The sequence below is a fragment of the Gymnoscopelus microlampas genome (genome assembly GCF_963454915.1).
Source record: "Gymnoscopelus microlampas genome assembly, chromosome: 19".
Taxonomy (NCBI): Eukaryota; Metazoa; Chordata; class Actinopteri; order Myctophiformes; family Myctophidae; genus Gymnoscopelus; species Gymnoscopelus microlampas.
The window spans coordinates 3,879,572-3,894,293 of NC_139956.1; the positions used below are offsets into that span (position 1 = coordinate 3,879,572).

Sequence of the window (14,722 nt, forward strand, 5' to 3'; positions counted from 1 at the left end):
GGCTATTCAAAAATAGCAGATCTACAGGCTCATAGCGCGGCACCGAGTGCCATAATGTGCCATAATATCATTATTGACACTCACGCTTGACATAACCTAAAATGTAGTTACTGTGGTCAGCCTTTGGATGGCAGTATAGCCCATCAAAAATAATGGATTATTCTGTTTCTGACCCATGCATCCCTATAGCACCTGAACAGTTGCCTTTTACACCACTGCTTAAAGTAGTCACTTTAAGTACATTTACTCAAGTACTGTACTTAAGTACAATTTTGAGGTACTTTTGCTTTACTGGAGTATTTCCATTTTTCAATACTTTACTTCTAGATCTCAGAGGTAATTATTGTACTTTTACTCCACTACAATTATTTGAAAACTTTAGTTACTAGTCTAAAATGACAGATACTTTCCCGGCCAAATGGGTTAAATGGCTTTTTAAAAGCCATTTAAGATAACTAGGCTAAGTTTGAACTTAGTATGAGGTTGTGCAACTGGCCCCAGACCACCACCTATAGGGACGCTGAAGCTGCTCCCCCCTCCCCCCTCCCTACCTAACAAAACCAAGTTCTACTGAACTAAAAACTAAACCAACAGATAGAACTACCGGCCGTCTCCAGACTCCAGGCCAAACTAAAGTAAAGTAAACTAAGTAACATAAAGAAAAGGCTTTCTAGCCTAGATAATCAACGGTGTGGGTTCAGAGGTTGTAACTGGGTCTGTGTCTGGAATGGAACTGAATCTGGCTGGCTTTTATCCACACGTTTCCTAGGCTGTGTGGGCATCGCTTCCTGTCGATTAGCTGCAGGTGTGCCAGCCTGGGTGAGAGGAGAGACAGTGGGGGTTAGTGATTTATTGAGGGAATGATGTCATGGTCACACGCAATAGTTCTTAACATTTTTGATATTTTTCAAATATTTTCAAAAATAGCAGATCTACAAGCTCTACTAGCAGATCTACAGCGTGGCACGAAGTGACACGCTGCGAGCTTGTAGATCTGCTATTTTTGAATAGCCAACATACACATGGATAAAGTGGTTAAAATGATGATGCTATGTTAACTACTTTTGCTGGGGAACGCCGCCAAGGACCCCTGGGGGTCCCTGGACCCCACTTTGAGAAGCAATGATTTACAGCAGTGGTTTTCACTCTCTCCTTTACCTGTCCTGGGAGAGCGATTAGCATGTTCTCTTTCTACTTTAGGAATGTTGAGCTGTCTACCAGATGTTAGCTGTATCTCTCTGCTCTTTCTGCTCTCAGAAAGATTACTCTATCTGTACTGCTTTTACCCTTACAGCCGGGGAAAGCCTCTGCGTTACTTGCTCCTACATTATGATTAGTATTATACATTTAGAGGTTAGATTCAGGGGTTGGAATTAGAGTTAAACATGATTTATACTTAGTTGCGTTGCTAGTGTCATGCACCGAAAAATAGCCGATCCATAAGCTCACTACGCGTCTAAGCGTGACACGTTGTGAGCTTGTAGATTCGCTATTTTTTCAGCTTTAAGCATACAGTTAAACATGGCAAAATATATTTAAAAAATAGCTCGTGCCCATTGAGTCCTCAAGGACCCCTGGGGGTCACTGCTCTCAGGAACACAGCTACCTCTTGCTGCTTTTTTCTCCACCTCCCCTAAAAGCGTGCGTTCCGTGAAGGAACCAATCTGTTGGCTCTAAACATGCTTCTCCACACCTCCATCCAATGAGAAACTGGTTTCTCTTCCCTCCCATCTTTATGGGAGAACTTCTGGGAACTCGGATTAATGAGAAACAGGAATACAATATATCTGTCACTATCTGTCACCCTCCAATAAATACAATAAATACTAGTCTGGACTTCACAATGAAGGTGGCTTTGCTTCTGTTCCTGTTCTGTCTGGCTGAGGCTGGTGACCTCAGCCAAGAGTTCAACTTGAGAATCCAACAACTGAAGATCCAGCTGGAAGCACAAATTGCAGGTCAGGACGCTTAACGGATATTAACCTTTCAAACATGAGTGAGGTCATTTTAACGTCTACTCTGGACGTGTTTATTTTGTGACACTTATCAAGTTGCTTGATTAAATATTTAGATATTTGATATTAATTTGATCAGATGCTGTGTTTTTTCAATAACTTTTTGCATTTGTTTTGTATAATTCTTTGAAAAATAAATACATAATAGAATAAAATAAATAAATGAAAAAGTTATTGAAAAAAACACATGTGTTTTTAATGAGTTTAACATTCATTAGAAGGACAATATCAGTCACCAGAACAAAGGGCATGTGTTTTCTCTGAATCTAACATGGTTAAAATGGAGTTTGAAGTTACAATGGGTTCGAATAAGAAGTGGGGTTGTCTGATAAAATGAATATCAAATATCTAAATACTGAATCAAGCAACTTAAAAAGTATCTGGGGTGAAACACAAAAGCCTGAGTAGACGTTAAAATTACCACAAACATGTTTGAAAGTGAAATATATATTTTAGAGGCTACATGCATGTTGGGCAAAACGTGACTTTTAAATGAAGGCTTCAAGAAGTTCTAAACGTACAATGTGGAATGTGTTTCAAATGTTTCATCATTTCACCAGTGGTGTAAAGTACTTACAGTAAGTACAATTTTGAGGTATTTATTTTTACTTTACTGTAGTATTTCCAATTTTCATTGCTTTTACTTCTACTCCACTACATCTCAGAGGCAAATATTGTACTTTTTACTCCACTATAATTATTTGAAAACTTGAGTTAGTTGCTTTGTAGATTTAGGTTATTATTACAAAACATACATTAACCACTCCAATCCTGTATACATTGTGTCTATTTGAAAATAGCAGATCTACAATCTCACATCACGTAGCATCAAATGCTTTTTTATACATTTCATACATTTGAAAACTTTTTGAAACAATGAGTAGCCTACTTTCTACTTTTGGTAGAGTACATTCTGATGCCAATACTTTTGTAAAATTTGAATACCGGGAATTACGTGTAACAGAGTATTTCTACATCGCAGAATTAATACTTTTACTTAAAGGACCATTTCACCCATTTTCAACCTTACACAGGGGTAATAAATAAATAATCCTTTTGCAAACAACATCCATGTTCTGTTCCTTTGTCAGCAATGATCCAAATGGGAAGTTTATTTCATCAGCTACAATGTGACAGTTTGATATTGTTTGAGCCCGTTTTTATTGCGCAGCTCCTGTTTAAGTTAATTGTTTTCACCTGTTGAGCTGCTGTGCGCAGCAGGGCAGATCCCCGCCAGGCCAGGTTGACCTAGCCCTGGCCCATGAAATTCATAGGCAGTCATAGTAGCCAATTGGAATGAAATCTGCTAAAAGTGACTGAAGACTGATGCAGGACCATAGAAAGGCTATATATTGTCGCTGTCGGGTGGAAACCTTGTATGTTCAAAACTGTTCCTTTTTTAAATTATTTAAAAAACATTTAAAATAGTGAAAATCTACAAGCTATATTATTAATAATTAAGAAATACTAAATAGGGAAAATGAGCTTAAGTCATGATCAGTGCAAGTCCAATCACATGTAATTTTAATGAAAATAAAGTGTGGGAAAATACATAAAATCTCTAATCTGTGAATGCTCATGTGATTCATGTAACACTTAGACTACTTCAGTCAGTCCAGGGCTGAATGTGACAAATATTTATGTTACCAATATAACTGTAAAAAATATTGGTAATTTGCCAATACATTATTTTGTGAAATAAATGGGTTATATTTCACTGATAGTAATACTACTCTTGTACTATATTAAAATTAAATCATCCTTAACCTTGTAGTTAAATTAATTATTTCCGTGGACTTAAAAGTCATTGTTTTATTTGATGGCCTTCCTGCTCCGGCTTTGTGCCCTCAACAAATTGACAACACCAAAGGCCAAGTAGCCTTGCCCCTAAAATGACAAAATTCCTAGCCTGATGAAATTCCTAGTATGACATTTTTTTTATCGTGCAGCCCCATAATTCGCAAGTAGAAAGTAAAAAATAAGTGATGAACTTAATTCAAAATATACCTAGCATTTTGTAAAGGACGATTTACTTTTCAGGCAAGTGGCAAGACCTGTGGGCAAGTAGAAAATGACCTGTACTTGCCTCTGAACCTAATAGTGTCAACCTGTCTTCATATAATTGGTCCTCAGTAATACTCATGATAATATGGTACCATTTTGTCAACTTGGTCTGTGTCTCAGAGGAGGGCTGGGGACAGTTCAGAAACACGCCTACCAGTGACATCATCGATGGGGAATACAAGCTAATGGAAACGGCAGGCTTTCTATTCCCGGAAAGTTAGCATGCTGTAATAGAAATCTTGATTGAAAAGAAAATACATGCCTAATGATGATGTCACTGGTAGGCAGGTTTCTGAACCGCCCACATCCCTTCTCTGAGACACAGAGTCAGTAGAAAAAATGCACCTTTTTATCATGAGCATTAGTGAGGACCAATTATATAAAGATAGGTTGAAAACGGATGAAGTCGTCCTTGATTTAAGTAAAACATGTGATTACTTTTTTCACCTCTGAATGTCACTTATACGTTTTCTCTGTGATTATTATATATATTTTTTCAGGTATGGCTTCTAGACTGTCTGAAAGTGAAACCAAGGCAGGAGAGCTCCAGACCAGACTGTCTGCGAGTGAAACCAAGACGGGAGAGCTCCAGACCAGACTGTCTGCGAGTGAAAACGAGACGAGAGAGGCCAGACTGTCTGCGAGTGAAAACGAGACGACAGAGCTCCAGAGCAGACTGTCTGCGAGTGAAAACGAGACGAGAGAGCTCCAGAGCAGGCTGTCTGCGAGTGAAAACGAGACAAGAGAGCTCCAGACCAGACTGTCTGCGAGTGAAACCAAGACGGGAGAGCTCCAAACCAGACTGTCTGCGAGTGAAACCAAGACGGGAGAGCTCCAAACCAGTCTGAGTGAGTGAGAAGCTAGTGGAGGAACTGCAGAAACACATAGATAGTCTAAAACCAAAAGTCTAAAAGGTCTGAACTGATGCCAGGGACATGCTGGCCACTGGGAAATTTGGGACAATTCCAGAACGTCCGTGCCATTCTTTTTTTTTTTTTTTTTCTAATAATATTTTTGCTCCCGTTTTAGGATTATTACGGTCATTACCGGGTCGCGCGGCCCAATTATTAGTTACGTTAATGTTTTGGCGTAATTTACATCGGGGTTGCTGGGTTAAAACAGTTAACCTACTCTGTGTGGAGTTTGCATGTTTTGCCCGTGACTCCTAGGGTAGTTAATACCCTCACAAAAACATGTAGTAATCCTGGTCGCTATACCGCCTCCCCCATGACAGCCGGGGCGCCTGATGGAGGGGAAGGGAACTGGTTGGAATAACATGTTCCTTCCACGCGCTGCATCCAACCAGGGAAACTCCCCCCTGTAAGGTGACAAGAAGTTCAGTTGGCTCTCATGCACTGAAGGAAGCATGAGCTCGGCCCTGGCCTCCCTGGCTGTGGGGGACTGGTGTAGCGCTGGTGCAGGGCTGGTGTAGCGCCCAGGATCACTTAGGAAATTGGCACCGGGTGAAAAAAATGGGTTACAAAAATCACGGGATAAAAGTTATAAAACAAATAAATAAAAAAAAGAAGAAAGTAATTACATTTGAAAGTACTGATTGTCTCCGCCAGGCCGAAAGGCATGGCGAGAGAGTATGTTTTACCCCCTGTCCGTGTGTGTCCGTCCGTCTGTGGACAGCTAATCTCTGGCACCGTTGGCTTAATCGGAGCCAAACTGTGAGCACACACACTCCCTGGATGCCAATTCATAACCTCTGCCCCAATTTTTTCACATGGGCCTGTTATAGCACCACCAGGAGGCTAATTTGTGCAAAACCCATTTTTTTTATATTACTCCTACAGATTGTATCCAAACGTCATGCAAATCAGTACACAGTATCTCTATAGTCATGTGTTAAACACGGATCTGTCCGATTTTCCATATTCCATCCTCATTGGATAAGGTTGGCTTCCAAAGTTTGCAGGATTGGTCCGTTTTGAACAGAATGCCTCAAATCATGAACGCAGCGTGCGATTTCCGTGAAATTCACACGCACATTCCCGAAATGCCACCCTTTTCACATTGGCCTGTTATAGCGCCACCAACAGGTCTAATGTAGCAAAACACATTTTTAGAGTAAAATGCCTCAAATCATGAATGCAGTGTCCGGTTGCCGTGAAAGGCCCAAGAATAAATGGCACCCTTTTCACATTGGCCTATTATAGCGCCACCAGGAGGCCACAATAACCGTACTTGACCTGGCGGAGACCTGTGCTCCGAGGAGTTTTCTAGGTGGGGGCTCTAAAACCAATGCCTTGCTCAAGGTCACTGACATGAGTTTCTCTCTAACATGCATGTGTTTTGGTGTGTGAGGAAACCTAAGTGAGCAATGGGAGAACATACTAACTGCACACAGAAAGATCCCAGTCAGGGGTTTTTGGATAGCTATTATTTACTCCTCCTGACAGATCTGCTAGCATGAAATATACTGTACTTTAATGCTAACAATTGACTTAATGCAGTAGGTGTACATTTTTGTAATTAGTGGATCTCCCATTTTTATATTGTTTCCATACAGATCAGTTACATGATGACATGAAGATGAGGCACTGTGGTGAGTGAGACATCACTGTTTTTATTGATTATTACTGTATATCATGTTGTTCATTCATTTGTCATTCATTTGAGGGAGAGAAGAAAAAACAGTGTCCAACTTTATTGTTTTGTTGTTAAAAGCACCTGGATGGCAGAAGTTTGACAGAGGTTGTTATTACATCTCTACTGAGAAGAAAACCTGGGATGAGAGCAGACAGTGGTGTAGAGACAGACAATCTGACCTGATTGTCATAAAGAGCCAGGCAAAACAGGTATAGTGTGTGTGTGTGTGTGTGTGTGTGTGTGTGTGTGTGTGTGTGTGTGTGTGTGTGTGTGTGTGTGTGTGTGTGTGTGTGTGTGTGTGTGTGTGTGTGGTTTCACTCGCAGACAGTCTGGTTTGGAGCTCTCCCGTCTTGTTTTCACTCGCAGACAGTCTGGTCTGGAGAACATTAGTCCATTTCGTGGAGACACACATCTATTGTACATCAGTAACCAGCTGTTTTCCTGTCCAGGACTTTGTTGCAAGTTTCAACAAGAGATTGTGGCTGGGTTTGACCGACAGAGACGAGGAAGGAATCTGGATGTGGGTAGATGGAACTCCACTGACCACACCAACGTAAGACTGATCATCTTCATTTTACTGTCATTATTCTAAAGGGTATTAAATGTTATCATAAAATACAAATCTGCTACACTGTCACAAAGACATCTGAATTCTACTTCACGATCCAGTTAATGTGCATCTAATATCTAGAACAGTGGTTCTCAAAGGTGTCGAAGCACACTGATGTGTCAAGCAGTGTAGGGCAGTAACATGTTACATAGTAATATATTACTGCAATATTATTACTTTCCCCAGGAACGAGTATTGTAATTTGAATATCATTACATTACTGATCCAAGTAACCTTGCGTTACCAGAGCCGGAATTACCCTTCGTGGTGCCCGGGGCTAAAACCTGATGAATTGAGAACAATGGACCACAATGGAAACAAGCCCCCTGGACCTTTATGTGTTATCCTTATAACATAACCTTTGTTAATAAATTATTCAATCAATTAATCAATGAAGCAGCCTATGTGCAGGTCTGGGGATATACTATATCCCCAGACCTGCACATAGGCTGTGTCATTGGTTGATAGACCAATGACCCAGACCATATTATGGTCTGCTCAGTGTATGGCTAAAAAATGAAGCCAGTGCCAGTCATGCATAGTACACACATACAGGAACACTTTCAACATTTGGAAGTATTATCATTCGTTTGAACTCATTTCAGTCAAAGATACAAACATAGTCGTCCATTATAAACTTTGTACAGGCATGTTTGAGAGGCTTCATTGTGTTTAGTTCTGCTTTTAGGAAGTTTTTGATTCCTCCTGTAAGGATAATTCATTCTTAGCTGTCTGGCAGAAACCTTGAATCTCCATATTTTGACTTTTTATATTTCTTTGTAAATGAATGCCCTACTTCATTATACAAGAGTGTCGCACAAAAGTAGTGAAAATAGCAGATTTACAAGCCCACAACGCATCGTGATGCGTTGTGGGCTTGTAGATTGGTTATTTTCACTATTTTGAAATGTTTTTAAAATGATAATGAAAAAGTAATGGTTTTGGACCCTGGGTTTCCACCCGACAGCAACGGTATGGAATATGAAGAAAAACAGTACAGTAATATATAATATGTAAGTAATATAAAGGCCAACACACACATATATTTCAAAGCTATAATGTTTAAAAAAACAAGAGGTTGTTATTTAAAGTAAGCGGGTGTTTACTTGACAATGTCACATTCATGGTTAAAATGAATGTTTTTTTTTACTGTGTTGCTGAAACCCGGCGAGGCAGCAGGCTGACTTTAATCATTATGCTGAAATCCTGCTTCCTCCATGACTGCAAGGGGCTGCAAATGTTTGGCCATAAAGACCCCAATGTTTTAGTTCATGTTAACATCCCTACGACATGTAAATGTGTAGCTTTCTTAAAATGAATAGGCTATACATACTGTAATATAGGGTAATGTAAGGTACAGTAGATCTTTATTATAAATGTGAACTAGAAGATTAAATCATCTACTAGTTATATGCAGTTAACAAACAACTGGTAGCCCAACAACTGTTAAACTGATCTGCTGCTTTTCAGAACATGATGTCACTGCTCATATTATTATGTTTTGAAGTTATTAAATACAAAATGAATGAAATAACTCACATATTGTCCTGCAGCTCTAGTGTAGTGGGTTTCAACTCTTTTCATATCAAGATCCATTATTTATTGGGCATTTGAGCCACGGAACCACCGTTTGATGAGATTTAGCCTCTCAGAGCCAAGACTTAGAATATTTTGTTGTCGTTGGATAAGATTTTGTCCACAATTCCATCCATGCTGTATTGATGTTGGTTCCATAGGAGAGATAACAGGCCAATGTTGATCAAAATAATAATTCTTCTACATTCTCTAATTGTGTTACTTCTTGTACATTAAGTAATACAGATGTCTAACAATAATTTGACTCTTGAGAGCGTAACATTTTACACTCTCAAGAGTTAAAGATCTATAAGGGTCCATTTAGTTACCAACTCTCCATCATGGAACCCTCTCAAGGACCACTGGTGGTCCCTGGACATAGAGGTATAATATAACTAGAGGGCGGATTGCCCCGCCCCCAGCTATCATTTCAATGAATGTGCTCACTGGCGTTTTGAAGCACCCGGAAGCCTGCAGGAAGTAGAATTATTGATTTGTTTTTGACCATAGAGTTATGAGCATGCGCACTAGTGTCCTTTTTGCGTTCTACAGCAGCCCGGTGTGTCAAGGATTGAACGCGAGATATTTATTAAATACACTCGAGATGCATATTTATTTGTAAATGCATATATATTTATGTATAATATGTTTACATATTTATATTTATATATATAAATATCTCTCAGTATGTTTTTCTTCGCGCATGTATTTCTCCCCGCCTGCAGTTCCTGCTTTGGCCACTGGGGTGGCGGCTTCAATGTTTCTCAGCAACTCTGGGGGCTTGTCCCGGGACCACTGGTTGAGAACCACTGCTCTAGTGAATCAGCAGTCCCAACAGTGCCATCTACTGGCTTGAACTAGTCAAGACACAGAAAAACTCCTGCAGCCGCACAGCAGCCATAGAGTTAAAAATAAGGCAACGATGCTTCCTGTGGGTTAATTTGGTAACTAGCAGTTTATTACTGTTCCTGAGTAATTATAACCAAAACTGGTCATGAGATCCAGGTGAACCACTCATTATTAGTGAAATATATGAAATATATACAAAAAGGCTAATTATATATATTTTTTGATTTCATTTTATATATCAGTACTTTGCGTGCACTCATCTCTATAGCCTTAAATACTATTTATTCATTCATGTATCGCACACATTTTCCGAAGCGGCAAAATAAGCCGATCTACAAGCTTCTACACATGATGCAAGTTGTGAGCTTGTAGATCGGCTACGAATACGTCTGAAAACCACTGAATATAAAATAAGGAGATGATTAAAAAACAAATGATTTAGAGTGAAAAAACATCCTTGTAAAAGTATTCTATTAATTATATGTTCCTACTTCTACAGGTACTGGAGGACTGGTGAGCCTCATGCTGAAGGCAATGACCCTGCAAAAGGCCATTACCTTAATGCAGAAGAAGACTGTGTTGAGTATTATGATGGGTCTGCGTCTGACGCTCCTAACAGAGGATGGAACGATGCACGGTGTTCTAACCATCACATCTACTGGATGTGTGAAAGAGCTCTGTGCTGAAACCATCATGTTCACCATGTATCAGTTAGCTGGTGTGTTGTCTGCCTTGCAAGTTCTACCCAATATGCACTGTAGACATTACATAAACATTTATATTCATATTTTCATATATATAGTTAAAGGGGAGCCTATTAGAATGTTAATAACATTTTTAATCCATTTTAATACCATGTTTCATGTAGATTAATATAATGTTTGCTCTGTTCTTAAAACAGTGATGTTATGCATCTATTTCTCACCAGTTTTAAGCATTTTATTTCATTTTATTTGCCATTTAACTTTCTTATTGATTGATTATGTGCTTTAACCACTTAAGCCCTATTTTATACTTTGGCTATTGGAAAATAGCAGATCTACAAGCTCATCTCAATGTGTTGGTTGTAGATCTGCTACAGGACCACAATGAAAACAAGCCTCTAGGGATCATTGTGTTATCCTTTAAGCATCATTGTAAAATCAGACCACTGTACTATTTGCAAACTGTTAATAAAGTATTCAATAAATCAAATGGTATTTTTTTATTTTAATGTAAAGTACTATCATGTTTTGTATTGAAGGTAATATACAAAGATGTACAAGTTGTATTATTAGTATTATCATCATTATTATTATTATTGTTATGTCTGTAAAGCATTATAAACACATTCATGAGACAACACTCTCATACAGTATGTTTATAATCATACAAGACATCTTATATCAATGTTTATAAAGTATAGATCGTGGGCATATTGAACATTATACATGAATACTATTCTCACGTTGAATTATTTATATTATTATTATTATTATTATTATTATTATTATTATTATTATTATTATTATTATTATTAACTCAACAGAAGTAACAGAATTACTGTTTGTACTCATTTGATCATTAATGTCTCTTATGATGGAGCTTTGTTAACATGAAATTGATAGAAGTACTCAGGGTTGGGAGGGTTACTTTTAAAAAGGAATCCCCTACAGTTACAAGTTACTTGCTAAAAAATGTAGTTAGTAACGTAATCCCGATTACTCCATTTAAAAAGTAACTATAGTTACTTTCAGTTACTTTTGGATTACTTTTAAGTAGGGATGTCCCGATCACGTTTTTTTGCTCCCGATCCGATCCCGATCTTTTGATTTTGAGTATTTGCCGATCCTGATCTTTCCCGATCCGATCTTTTCATTTTTAAAAATATTTTTAAATTATAATTTATGCATGTAGAATTTATTTTTATCATTTATTTTGTAGCAATAAAAGACAATATGTCTCAAAACACTGGCTGACAGTTGAATTATTGCCAACAAAATAAATGTTAATTAAAGAAATTAAGACAAATACTGAATCTCTGAACATTGGCTTGCAGTTATCGCACATAGCCAAAATACAATAATAATATTAGGCTTGTCATTCAGGATGGAAAATAAAGTTGTCATTTTTTTGGGGAGAAGTGGAACGTAGAAGTCATTTAAGTTTAGCGTGAGGGAGAGGGTCTACTCTGATTACTACAGCAGGGGTCCCCAAGGTTTTTTTTAGCTAAGGGAGAGATGAAGCAGGGACCCCCACTACATATTGTATAAAATTTGTGTTGCAGATTAAACCTTTTCATAGATTTCATAGATAGCTTCATAGACTTGTTCAACAGCACTGTCATCAGTGTATTTATCAGACATGTCAAACTCTCAGTACTTAGTAAAGTTGAGCCTAGGCTCTGTACTTGGTCTGCTCTTTTCCCCTCTACCTCTTCTTGTTCCCCTCAGAATATAGGGATATTAGGGTTCATGTGGTTAATGTAAATACAAGAAAAAGGTCCTATCACGCAAATATTTGGAGACCCCCCAGACTTGATATCTACACTACAGAAAACATTCAGTTGGACATTAAACACACACACACACACACACACACACACACACACACACACACACACACACACACACACACACACACACACACACACACACACACACACACACACACACACACACACACACACACACACACACACACACACAGAGCTGACATTAATTAGTGCTGTTGATTGCTATGTGGTCAAATGCGCATACAGGCTCAACGAGCCATCGTTAATCAGTTAGTGTTACACAGCTGACTGCCAATATGCGCATTTCTGTTGAAAACGCATCACTGACAGGCTGATGAAGGCTATACATAGACTAGATAAAATAAATAGAATATACCAAGTTACTATCAGAACCTAGTAACAATCAGAACCAAAGAAAGACACTTTAATAGATTATAGTCCCTTTAACCAAACCATCTGATCAGTTTAAGGTTAAGAGTAAAGGCTTTTATGCAGGAACAGCGCTGCAAAGAGGACGAAAAAGAGTCTGTAGTGTTGCCTAGTCTGATTATTATAAGCCACTTTGGGCTCATTTTTCTGAAGTTGCTTGTAAATAATGGTAGAACGGTTGTGAGCTTGTAGATCGTCTATTTTCAAATAGCCAACATATATAAATATGCACATTGTTTAATGGACGACATATATAGCTATGAAGTGCTTATGTGGCCTTTTATAGTCGCTTCTTTTGTGCTTGTTTTCATAGACCTATTTGCTTATTTCTCTCGCAAAGTCTGGCAACACCGCTGTTGATGCAACATTAGCAGCCTCCAGTCTGTGAGGATTTTTGACACAGAGACGCGCTGCGCTCAACTCCAATCCATTGCGGTCTGTGTGCGGACTAGTGTGCGCTCTTGCAGGTGGCTGTTTGGTGTTATAATAATTTATAACTTGTTTGTAAAATTAATGAGGGGAAGGGGAGAACGTAACCCTCCTGTAACGCCCGTTACAACACCCCCGTTACTGTAATCCAGATTACACATTTTAAAATGTACTCTAGGACGTTACCGTTACGTTTTTTTTGTACTCCGTTACGTAACGGCGTTACATGTAATCCGTTACTTCCCAACCCTGGAAGTACTCTAGCACCACCTTGTGGACCAGACATTTCATTTGTTTAATACTTGTAAAGAAGAAGAGTTCATCCAGGTGATGTCATAGGACGGATTATTATGAGCAGTGTAACTAAGTAACTAAGTACATGTACCCAAGTACTGTACTTGAGTACTATTTTGAGGTACTTTTACTTTACTGGAGTTTTTGTCAGTTGTCCATACTTTTACTTCTACTCCATTACATCTCAGAGGCAAATATTGTAGGCTACTTTTACTCCACTACAATTATTTTAAAACTATCGTTACTAGTTACTTTTCGGATATAAATGATTACATTATAAAACACACATTAACCACCCTATTTCATTTCATACATAGGCTATTTGAAAATAGCCGATCTACAAGCTCACAACGCGTCGCAATGCGACGCGTTGTGAGCTTGTAGATCTGCTATTTTCAAACATTTTAGTACTTTTACTTTTGGTACTTTAAGTACATTTTGATACCAATACTTTCGTACTTTTACTCAAGTAAATTTTGAATTCCATACTTTTACTTGTAACAGAGCACTTCTATATTGCAGTATTGATTATTTTACTTAAGTAAAAACATTTAAGTACTTTTTCCACCACTGATTATGAGACATTTGGCCACTGGGTGCTGACATTGTAAAAGCCCCCCATTTCTTTATTAAGCCCCCCATGCATTTCTTTATTTTGGGGGATCCCAAAATAAGGAAATGCAAAGTTAAAATATTGTATTATAATATTATGCAATCAATGCAATTATTCGTGGCCACAGATAGAGATCTGTTGCTGACATGCATTGATAGAGATCAATACATGGCACTAACGTCAGCACACATGCGGTTGGAAAGTTATCTATGCTGGGCTCTAGACATGTTGACAGGATGGATGACTGAAAGACGTGTGCTTCACCGGAGCAGCAGTGGCGTGCACAGACATTTTGAGGGGCAGGTGCTCAAGTAAATTATACTTTTTTTTTGTTTACTTGGTCTGCTCTTTTTTCCCTCTACACCTATACCTCTTTGCCAAAAATAGCCGATCTACAAGCCCACAACGCCTCGCAGCGCCAGGCGTTGTGGGCTTGTAGATCTGCTATTTTTGGCTAAAGTTCTCCTCAGAAAAGGGATGCTAGGTTTTGAGTGGTTATGGTAAAAAGAAAAATCATATCACGTAAAGATTTGGCGGACCCCCTGTAGTAACTCTGAGGACCCGAAAATAGCAGATCTACAAACTCACAACGCGTCACAAAGCGACGTGTTGTGAGCTTGCAGATCAGCTATTTTCAAACCGCCAAGTATATACGTATAGGGATGAAGCGGTTAACGCATGTTTTGTAATAATAAATAAAAAATATATTACTTTATAAAACTGTAACGCATATTTTGATTAAAACATATTATAGT

The 14,722-nt window shown here is 38.5% G+C and overlaps 1 protein-coding gene across 1 annotated transcript; it reads left to right on the top strand.

Annotated features, from left to right (window-relative positions):
- Positions 1–1,843: 1,843 nt before the first annotated feature.
- LOC311034837 (uncharacterized protein) lies at positions 1,844–10,723 on the top strand (the record flags this gene model as incomplete). The annotated part of the gene is made up of 6 exons (XM_084042860.1): positions 1,844–1,958; positions 4,622–4,927; positions 6,595–6,630; positions 6,753–6,883; positions 7,124–7,227; positions 10,208–10,723. The coding sequence occupies 6 exons, from the start codon at positions 1,844–1,846 to the stop codon at positions 10,392–10,394; spliced, it is 879 nt and encodes a 292-aa protein (XP_083898986.1). The 3' UTR covers positions 10,395–10,723.
- Positions 10,724–14,722: the final 3,999 nt, after the last annotated feature.